Source organism: Benincasa hispida, chromosome 5, assembly GCF_027475165.1.
Source record: "Benincasa hispida cultivar pf3 chromosome 5, pf3_genome.v1.1, whole genome shotgun sequence".
NCBI classification, from domain to species: domain Eukaryota; kingdom Viridiplantae; phylum Streptophyta; class Magnoliopsida; order Cucurbitales; family Cucurbitaceae; genus Benincasa; species Benincasa hispida.
The window spans coordinates 49,274,767-49,285,874 of NC_143482.1; the positions used below are offsets into that span (position 1 = coordinate 49,274,767).

The following is an 11,108-nucleotide window of genomic DNA, read 5'->3' on the forward strand; positions in this document are numbered from 1 at the left end:
ATCTAGGAAACTTAGAGTTCGGGGTTTACAATATACCACTGACCATTTAGGTTATTACTTAAACATGATCAACTTGTATATCGATCAAATACATATTTAAGTTACATTAAATAACCTTGGACCTTGTTTATTGGATTGAGTTATACAATTCTAAATGTCAAATAAAACAACTCTTTATTTTATTAAATAAATAATTTCGTTTGTACATTACAAACCACGAGATTTAGGATACAATTTCCAACATTTTTTACACTAGTCTATGTTACTTTTACAAAATTTCAAGAACTAAAAATGTATTTTTCTTGTATCTTAAACTTGTTAAAGTTAATTATGGTTTATGCCAATTACTATTTTTCTTGTATCTTTTCCTTATATAGTTTTTTCCTTTTCAATATTTTTCTTTTATGTTTCTTTCCTTTATTGGGTCTGTAGGCATCATTTATTCTATAATCTATTGTATCCGGATTAAGTTGATTATTTAATAATATTATACAAAATTAACATAGTAGCAAAGCCTTAGGGTTTTGTCTTATTGAACTCTAGTCTCCATAACCATGTCCGATCTCTACCTCCATCGATCGACCATTGACGGAGACAGACTGTCGCCTGTTACCAAGAGAGCCTAAGGCATTTAGGTTTTGAGCTACCTCTGTCTTTGTCTCTCTCACTGATTATGTTTCATTTTTCATATTTGCATTTGTGAATCTCTGTTTCTGTTTTTCAGATCTTTCAAAGTCTCTATTTCGTTTTCAAATCAGTAGTTCTTGGGTTCTATTTTAGATCTCTCTACGAGGATCCTATTTCCAACTCAAAAGTTCTATGTATTTTAGTTCTTCATGGGTTCAGTCTCTAATCTAGAAATTCTTCGTGTTTTAGTTCTTTGTGGGTTTTGTCTCCAACCTAGAAGTTATGTGTTTTAGTTCCTCGTAGGACTTTGTTTCCAACCTAGAGTTGCTATGATTTGATTGAAAAATTTTCTTCAGTTTCACAAACTCAAGTTGGTTGTTACTCTACCACCTTGAGTTTGAATGGCGGGTATTAAAGTTAATTAGGTTTTATGCCAATTATTTTTCTTGTATCTTTTCCTTATATAGTTTTTTCCTTTTTAGTATTTTTCCTTTTCAGTTTTTCCCTTTGTTGGTCTATTGATGCTATTTATTCAACCTTTCTTAACGTACAAAATTTTTATTTTCTTGATGACTATGGTAGAAGACCATAAAGAAAAATATCTTTATTGATACAATAAACTTTGATATTTAACTTGACATGAATGCACAACAAGAAAAATATGTTTCTTGACACAAAAATACGTAAGTTTCATCAGAATGGTGAATTCTCGACTTTTAAATTTGTTGATGGCCCAAAATTATCAAAAAGTATTACTTGATGGACACGAACCATCAACGAATCTACCTACAAAGCAAATACTTAATTCATGCACAACTTAAATTTTTGGTGCACGGATGTGGGCTTTCTCGATGGGAAATGCCCATTAAGAAAACTTCTTTCATTGTTTGACTTTGACCATTAAGCATGGATTAAAACGGTGTCGTTTTCATTTAAGGTTTGCCCATCAAGATATAGGTATTCGGTGATGGCCTTTGATCATCAAGAAAAAGCAGAAAAAGCCCAAAAACGACTTCGTTTTTTGCTTTTATTTTTCCTTCCCTTTTTAGTTTTCAAGATTAGTTGCAAGTCCTCCCTATTGAAGCCCTATCTCTTTCAGTCATCGGTCCTGTTCTTCTTCATCGCAGTCGAATTGTTGTCTTCTTTCTCACAGTCGACTTAACAATTTCAGAAGCCACCGCCGCACCACTGTCGTCTTATTCGTCAGAGATTGTTGTGTTCTACTTCAAACACTTCGCATTAGCTAATTTGAGATGAACTATGTATTTAAATCATTTTCAGTCCGTTAAATTTAAATTTAATAGGACTCCTTACGTGTCGAGTCTAACTTAAAGGATTACAGTTTCAGTTTAGCTTCTCAAGCTATCCAAATTAAATTTCTTTAAAATGTTGGATAAGAGAATTTTTTTAAAAGATTAAAATCTTTAATTTTAAGGTTGTGGAATTTAATTTAGATTTTGCTCACTTTAAAAAGGAATAAATATGTTTGTGTTTAAGGAATTTATGAGGGTTTCCTTTTATTATTTTAGACCATTTTCTTGTATAAGGGAAAAAAAATGGAAAAACAAAGAGAAAAAAGGGAACCCTAGACCAAAAATCTCTCTCTCTCTTCCTCTCTTTCACATGCAACCCCCCACCCCTCTCTCATGGCGGCCTGCAACAAACTCCGACCAACAGCCTTTTGTCGTCATCGCTTGTGCCGTTGACCGATGTCGGCATACAGATCGCCGCCCAGTCGATCCGTTCAGTACTTCCGATAGCGTTCAGTGGTGTTTTCGTCGCTTTCGATAAGGTTCGACACTTACCAACTGAATTTCAGCGTTGGATTTGAAATACCCATTTGCTTAACTGCTCCGAATTTGTAGGATTAAGCAAATTCAATCATCAATCAGTAAGGGTTCGGGTGCTCTTGGATAAGTTCAGTGGATAAGGAAGCTCTAAATTCTTTTCCGAAACTAGTTTAAGGTTCTTTCTGTAATTCATTCTATTCTATCCTGATTAAGTAGAAGATGAGGATTGATAACATTTATTTATTATTCCATACTTTCCAATTTTCATAGTTTATAAGTTTGCTAAGTTTGACATTTTGGTTTTTGCCTGGAGTCAATCTCTTTAATATAATAATTTAATTGACTAATTCAAACTTTTAAAAATTTGTTCAAATGGATGGGCTAAACTTAATGTTTATAATATATAGATAGATAAGAGATCAGTTGTATCTTTATCCAATGAACTAAAATGAATAGATTCTTCAATCCATGATTAAAAAAAGTCAATTTTTTCTTAATGTTTAATAGAGATTCAATATTCTTGTAAATCGATTATAATTTTTTTAAAGCTGAAATTGAGGCAACTACCCACCAATACTAAATTAAAACCCTCCTCTTGATTGAGGGAGAGGATAAGACTAAGAAAACTCTTTTTAAACTAAAGAATCATATATTATACAAATGGTATTATAATGAAGAATTAGGTTCATTCCCATATATATATATATATTAAATAGACTTTTACACAAAATGAAACTTAAATTATACAGAATATTGCTTCACTCATCTCTTTGCACACCTCACTCTAACCACATAGTTGAAACAATAGAAAAATATTATATATATAAAATAAACATGTACCACGTGATAAACTGTGATTGAACAATTGTATAAGTTGCAAAAAATGATATATGCATTTCGAGATATACCAAGTTTTTGTTTTTCTAAACTATTTGATGATAATGATTTATTTTAAGCTAAAACCTAAGTCAAAGAGGTCAAGGGTTCAAATGTTCTTCTCGCATGTCATTTTGGATTAAAAATAATAAAAAAAATAATTATCAAAATTACAAATTAGAGATAGAAACTTTATTTGAAAAGAGAAAAAATGACCATCAGTATCGTGTTAAACTAAAAGAAAATAAAAAGTAAGGATCAAGATTACAAATTAAAGACTTTATTTAAAAAGAGGGGAAAAAAACTTTATTTTTAGAAAAAGAAAAGTGATAAAAGAATTTCCGTTGCCGGGAATCGAACCCGGGTCTCCTGGGTGAAAGCCAGATATCCTAACCGCTGGACGACAACGGAATTTTGGTAATGTTAGTAAATATTTAATTTAAATTAGATATTTTACATAATTTGTTTTACTTTATTATATTCAGTTTCAGTATTAAATTATTCAAAAATATTTATCTTGGTAACTCTGTAATAACATCAGCTTCTGTTTTCTCAAGTTAATTACTCTCAAAAGGATTTTGATGCATAAAAATAAATGATATTTGTATTTACTTTTGTGAATTTATCCCCTTACAGATCCTATAATAGTTTTTTTTTAGATAATTGTATAAAGATCTAAATCCTTTTTTGCTCCCGAACTATGAATTTTGTTCTATTTTGATCCTTAAACTTTAAAAAACGTTCGTTTCTAGTCCTTAAACTTTAAAAAAAATTGTTTATTTTGGTCTTTACCGTTAAGATTCTGTTAACATTAATAAAATTGTGAGGTAGCTTGTAGTTTTTATCTACTCCTTCGATGCCACTCTTTTTCTTCTTTGTAAATTGTTACCCTTTCTTTTTTCTCCGGCCATGAGTGCCGCCACTGAAGTTGGTGCTTGTTCCATCAAGATCGTCAAGCAATTCATCACCATCCTCTGTCATAGCTACAACTGCTCCAAATGGTATTAATTTTATTTTTCATAAATGGGTTTGGATTCTTGTTTTCTGATTCACCCCATTTTGCTTTAAAATGTAGGTAAATGGGAGCCATTGATTTTGGGGACATTACGAAAAGCTAGTGAGAAATGGGGTTTTCATTACTCATTAATTTTTTTATTTCCTTGTGACAGGAATAGGGATTAATTGATTGTCTTTTTTCCTTTTTGTTTTGATAGGGTTTTGATGACAACAAAATGGTAGTGAAAATGGTTTGGTGAGGATAAAGTTGTTGAGGAACAAGCAAGAGATGGTGATGAATTACATGAGACATGACATTGCTATGCTCCTTCAGTCTGGTTAGAAAGTTACTGCTAGTATTAATTTCTAAAATAATCTAATCAGAGAGATGAAGTAATGAAGCTTGTTTTTAATTAAACATGTGAAAAGAGAACAAGATGTTTTACCTGCACAATGCATATTACCAAAAGGGGCCTCAAGATTCAATAATTTTTTCCATTTAGATTTAAACTCATCATAAGGTCTAAAATGGTTTTTGTCCATTTTTTAAAACTTCCAATTTTGTAATCTTGCTTACATCATGATTAGTCTTGTGTTTGGGATATTCGTGAGTTGAGTTTAGTTGAAAGTATAGGAATTAAAATAAATATTTTGAAAGTATAATAACTAAAAAGAATACATTAAAAGTATAGAAACCAAAATAATATTTAAACTAAAATTTTAGTTGATTATTTTCATATATTCAATTAAGATTAACACCTCAATATTTTAAAAAAAAATTAATAACTCAATAGTCTAAAAAAAAAATATTAACAACTCAATTTTAATTTATATCATGACAGTTTTCTTTTCAAGGTGCACTGGAGAATAAATTATCAAAAAAATAAAGAAATTAAATTAAATATATGCCTATATAATAGTATCCCAAGTTTTTTTAGAAAAACATTACTTTTTAAAGTTAATAATAAGTTTGGATTGGTTCGAGTTGGTCAGGGTTATTTAAAGTGAGCTCATAAACCAATCCAATCATAACATTCTCGTTTATTTAAATCCAACCCAACCCAAACCTTATGGGTTGGATTGGGTTTTTCGGGTCATCAAGTTTTTTGAACACCTAGTTTATGTCTTCTTCTTTGTAGGTTTTGATCTCGACAGTTTTGTGTTGCAGTGCTAGAGGATATTGATCTACGTGAGAAAGAGAAAAGATAGAGCGAGACCGAGTAAAGATAGATCGAGGGACCAAGCAAAGATAAAGTGAGAGATCAAACAAGAGCAAGAGACTCAATCTGGATGCGTGAAGTTCTATTTTGGTAATTTTATCCGAACATGACGTCAATAAAAAGTTTTTAAAAACCTTAATTTCAAAAAGTATGATAGATTTTATTATTCTCCCAACTTTTGGGTCATCCCTCGGTTGAAACCTACTGTTCTTTTCTTTCTTTTTTTTTTTTTTAAAGCAAAATCTCATGATATGTATAAGAATCTATTTGTTTGTTTATAAAACTGATGTTGGGAGATTGCAAAAATGGTAAGAATAATAATAATAAATATAAATATTTGTAAATGTAGCAACTACTTTTCAATTTTGCACAAACAAATATCCTTCATGAACATAAGAACCAAAATAGGAAGCTCAAACCGTGATATACCTAATCTGATATTCCTCATAATGCATCGATTTTGAATGTTAATATATCATCGTTAACCAAAATTATTAGATAACATGGGATTTCATTTCAAAATTAATTGACAATGAAATGAATAGTTCACCTATCTTAAAAGAGTGTGAGGTCCCTATCACGAATTTTTTGGGCCAAATACCCATTTTGACTTTATAGCTCTGATACCATATTAGATAATATGGGATTCCATCTCAAAACCAATTAACAATGAATGAAATAGTTCATCTATCTTATAAGAGTATAAAACCCTTTGGTTTCTCCAATGTAGGATTCTCAACAAAAATGAGCATAGCTCAACTGACATAATGTTTATACTGTCGACCTCGAAGTTAGAGATTCAGTTCCATTATAACATAAAAAGCATAACAAAATAGCATTGATGTCACAAATCTTCATAAGATACTAAAATCTTATACGTAGTCTATACATTTCAAAACTGAAATATTGAATGACCAAGTAATCAAGGTGTGTATAGATTAACTCAAAATTTATTACGAATAAATAGTTAAGAAAAAAGGTAATTGATAGTATTCAAAATTCATATACAAAAAACTAATAATCAAATTGGAGCAAAACATCAAGTGTAAATAATAATAATGATGATTGATGAAGCAAAGTTAATGGCTTAGAGATGTATTGATCACCAGAAAATGAAACTGAATTAGCCACCAGAGTGAGAAACTGGAGTTGTTTCAATATGACCATCCTTTAGAACATGAACAAACTGCTGGGGTAAAGCATGCTCCACCTGTGAGACAGTCATCCAAAGGAATATTCATCAACTCTTCTGTCCCATAACCAAAGTAAACAATTTTTATTGATTTACAAAGTTATATATGGACAATAAGACTTTTGAGCTTCAATGTAGGTCCATCAACTTTTAATAATTTTTTTTAGTTCACATACTTGATTAGATACAAAATTGAAAAGACGAAAACTTAAAAACAAAATTGCAACCCTCAAATGAAATAACTTATTGGATACAAAATGAAAATTGAAGAACCTATTAGACCTTATTAAAGTTTAGGAACTTGATATTTAATAACTTATTAAATATTTTTTTAAGTTGGAAAAACTTTGACACAAGTCTAAAAGTTTAGGTACTATATTTACCTATTAAACCAACAATTATAAGTGTTAAGGTCCCATTTGGTAACCATTTCGTTTTGGTTTTTTGTTTTTAAAAATTAAGCCTATAAACATTACTTCCACCTCCAAATTTCTTTATTTGTTATTACTTTTTACCAATGGTTTAAAAAGTCAAGCCAAAATCTGAAATCTAAAACAATTAGCTTTTAAAAATTTGTTTTTGTTTTTTAAAATTTGACTAAGAATTCAACTATTGTACTTAGGAAAGATAAATTGGGAGTAAATAGGCTTAATTTTCAAAAATAAAATAGTTATCAAATGGGACCTAAACTATTCTTCATGAATTTAACTTGATTTTGACTATGTGTTTGTTTTTTTATATTTTGTTTTAAAGAAAATAAATGATTATATATTCATAATCACCTATGATTGTGCTAACTTGAGCATAACATAGTTGGTTAAGTCATATCTCCTTAATTAAAAGGTTAAAGATTCAAATCTCCACCGCTCCTTTTGAGTTAAAAAAAAAAATAATAATAATGATGATGTAAAATTTCAGTCAACTATTAAACACTAACTGGAGGAGTTTTTTTTTTTTTTTTTTTTGGGGGGGGGGGGGGGGGGGGGGGGGGGGGTTTAAAGTTTGGCTAAGACATTATAATACCTTGACAAAAATTGAAACTTTAGACAAAGTAGTAATCAGTGTATGAACAACTAATACCGACTTGCCTTTGAAAAAAAAAAAAACTGAAAGTTCTGATTATACAAAAAATGCACACAATAAAGTATGTATAAGATAGAGATATACCCAATCACCATCTGCATCGCTTCCTCGCACCAAAACATTGATTTCACTTGATTTGGCAGTCGTTATGGACGAGTTCAGAGAGCTGTTGCTTAAATACAATTGACAGCCACCAGTATTATCCACCGAAATAGTGGGAGCCGACCCCTGGATAACCAGAAACTGCTTTATTACATAGATATTAAAACAACTTTGTCAACAAAGAATATAATTCTGTCTTTCTTTATTGTATCCTTTATGCCTTATAACAATGCATCATCATATGGCCATGCAAAATGGGAGCATATATCGTCCGAAAAAGATACCTGACATTGAATCTCAATGCCATTGCAGTTTACAACCTCACATGCAGCCACAACATCCTGTTATTTTTACCACAAGAAAACCAGGCTTACATTAGTTCGTATGAGCTTGACTTCAATGAACTGAAATAGAGTGCCGCTTACTTATTTCGCACTTACAGTGAATACAACTCCTGTCTTACTGCATTTGTCAATTGTTATGTTATTGACCTTTCCTGCACATAGGTGGAAGGAATGGTATAAGTTGTTCATATATGAGTAGTTTTGAAATGGCTCAATATCATGCAAGTGATGTTAAATGAGTGCTTGGAGAGGAGAGTTCAGTAACCAAATCACCTTGAACCTTCAATACAGAATCTTTGCATCCATAAATGTATACCGACTGTTTTGAATCACAGTCTGATATAACCAAGTCCTTTTTTCCAATTTGGTTCTCGATGGCCCACCTTCAAGGATGCAAGATATGAGGGGGGGAAGTGTAAGAATCATAGAGATGTCATTATCTTGAGTAGGGAGGATAATGTTAGGAGACATACTTCCGACCCATTTGAAGCTCGAACTTGGGGTTGGGAGCGACAACTGACTTCGACAAAGAAGGCAAATTTTTATGAACAATTTCATTGGCATTGACAATACCAGTTCTCTCTGCTCGGTTTTTCGTCTTCATGTCATCAGTAACTTTTCTCAGACCTATAATGCAACAGAAACACGAAAAACATAAAGGATATCTGACTGGATACAAATCAATTGACCCTTTTCTAAAGATTATAAATATATAAACAGAACAAATTGTACCTTCTGTTACAGACTTTCCTGAGCTAATTTCCTGAAACACAGCAGCCATCCCTTCTTTTGGTCGTGCTGACGCTTGAGAAGTTTCAGTGCTAAAGAGGGGAGCTGAGGGAGGTGGAGGAGCAGGAGCACTTGGGGCAGAAACATTCGTTGAAGTAGCTGAAGTCATCTTGCCAGCAGGATTCCAAACTGGTCCCAGAGGATAAAAACTTTTAACATAATCCCTCAAACCTGGCAAGAATAGCTCCTTCATAGCTTTGGCCCACTCAATATGGTTTTGATCTTTGTTTTTAAACTCCACGAGAATCTAGATTAGAATTTATGATAACTGAGAATGAATACAGCCTTGAAAATATTTATCCAGCTACTCAGCATAGATAAGAAATTTACAGGAGCTACTAACATCAAGACTGCATTAAATTTCAAATCATACTTCCAATTTTTAAATTTTTCTTGTTCATCAATCTATTTCTTTATGTTGAATCATGGATTGGCTAAGAGTACAAGGCAGACAAACCACAAACAAAAGAGGATAAATTAAGTTTGTAAATTATAACGAATTGCAAACAAGGTTTAAACTAGCACATACGAGTTACCACAAGGCAGAAAGCCATTTTGAGCATGTTTTTATTGCATCATTGAAAACAATTTCTTACATATTTACGTAGGTTGATTAGTGTTCTTTCTTATATCATGAATATATCAACTAACGTGCCATATTTAATGTACCTTGTTGCTGTAAAACTCAGCCGTTTGCCAACTTTCCTCAACATGTGCTATGGGCATGCTCATACCTACAAAAAGTATCATAGGGGAATTAGAAGGCTTGAATTGAGGCAACATTTACCATGGAAGAAACGTCATAAATCATTAGGAATCTGAAAAATTGGGCCTAACTGATTACCTTTGATATTGTTACTAACGTCTAGGACCCACTTCCAAATATGTAATAAAAAACGCAAATTAATTAACGAGTGCTCAATCTTTACATTTAAAAATGATGTCGATGTCGTTATCATTACTGTTGTAGCATGAAAATTATGAATTAATCACATTTACTATTACCATTACCGTTGTCATTTGATCCTGAACGATAATAAAAATAGTAAATGTGTCAAATTCATAATTCTAAGTAAACCTAATAAAAAATATGATTATGTTTGTGATTATAACCATTACAATTGATTTATCAATAAAATCTCATTACGATTACACCAATTTTCATTGCGGATTGGTAAACGAGGCCTGAAACTACACATTTCCATCCCTAACATAAAATGAATAATTAAAAACATCTTCATACCACACTCTTTTCCCGTATACGCAATCCAGGCTAAAGCCGAGAGAGCATCAGCAACAGTCTTTAAATGGTTAAAGAACTCAGATCTTCTCCCTGTTGTCAATGTGTTTGCCTTCAAAATCACTTCGTTCAGTGGCTTGAGAAATCCAGCCAACCCCGCAAGATCAGGTTTCTGCAGATCACAAGGAAAGCATTCAACCAAACAAAGCGATTCGTTCTGAGCGAGAGACATTGCAAACTTGAGATGCTACTCCATAATTTGTAAATTAACATTATATTTTGAAGATTCTCAAATAACATAACCACGATTAAAAATCCACGGAAACAAAGATACAGGACAAACAACCTCATCGATCAACGAATTCATCAAATCGTCGTTCAAAAAGGGGGGAAAAACCGATTACCTTCGCTTGCTTGACCTTAACAAGAAGCTCCTTCTCAACAGAAAAGGCTTCTTCCACAATCCTCGTGGCCTCGAGGACTTGACCTCCTATCTTCTCAGCAGCATCGGACACTTTCCGAACGTAATTCCTCATCAGATCCTCAAAAGCCAAAATTGGAGGCTCCGACGCCGCATTGTCGTCACTTTCCAATGAAACACCGCGAGTGGAGAACGCGGCCGGAGACAGTGCCTCGAGACGACACACGGCGGATTCAAGACGTTGAATCAATTTCTCCTCCATATCCACGACCGGAAACGCAAAAAACTCACTCTCAGAATTCAGATCAGATCCACGAAGAAATGTAAGGAAGAAGATGAATATTCCATTTCAACGATTCCAAATCGAAATCAAAAGCTTTTAGCTTCGGATTTTAGTTGTTGTTTGGTTGATTTTCTTCTTTAGCGGT

At 32.3% G+C, this 11,108-nt stretch overlaps 1 protein-coding gene, 1 long non-coding RNA gene and 1 other non-coding gene across 3 annotated transcripts; 1 reads left to right on the forward strand and 2 right to left on the reverse strand.

The window, feature by feature from the left end:
• The first annotated feature begins 1,650 nt into the window (after positions 1-1,650).
• LOC150036202 (uncharacterized) lies at positions 1,651-2,726 on the forward strand. Its single transcript, XR_016529866.1, has 2 exons — positions 1,651-2,419; positions 2,493-2,726. It is a non-coding gene; the product is annotated as an uncharacterized LOC150036202 (long non-coding RNA).
• Positions 2,727-3,632: 906 nt separating this feature from the next.
• Positions 3,633-3,704, reverse strand: TRNAE-UUC (transfer RNA glutamic acid (anticodon UUC)). Its single transcript has one exon. It is a non-coding gene; the product is annotated as a tRNA-Glu (tRNA).
• Positions 3,705-6,443: 2,739 nt separating this feature from the next.
• LOC120078410 (cyclase-associated protein 1) lies at positions 6,444-11,108 on the reverse strand. Its single transcript, XM_039032679.2, has 10 exons — positions 10,664-11,108; positions 10,263-10,431; positions 9,689-9,753; positions 8,963-9,266; positions 8,704-8,857; positions 8,504-8,613; positions 8,327-8,382; positions 8,171-8,227; positions 7,869-8,012; positions 6,444-6,719 (listed from the first exon to the last, which is right to left on the reverse strand). Exons 1-10 carry the CDS (start codon positions 10,940-10,942, stop codon positions 6,633-6,635), a joined length of 1,425 nt encoding a protein of 474 aa, XP_038888607.1. The 5' UTR covers positions 10,943-11,108; the 3' UTR covers positions 6,444-6,632.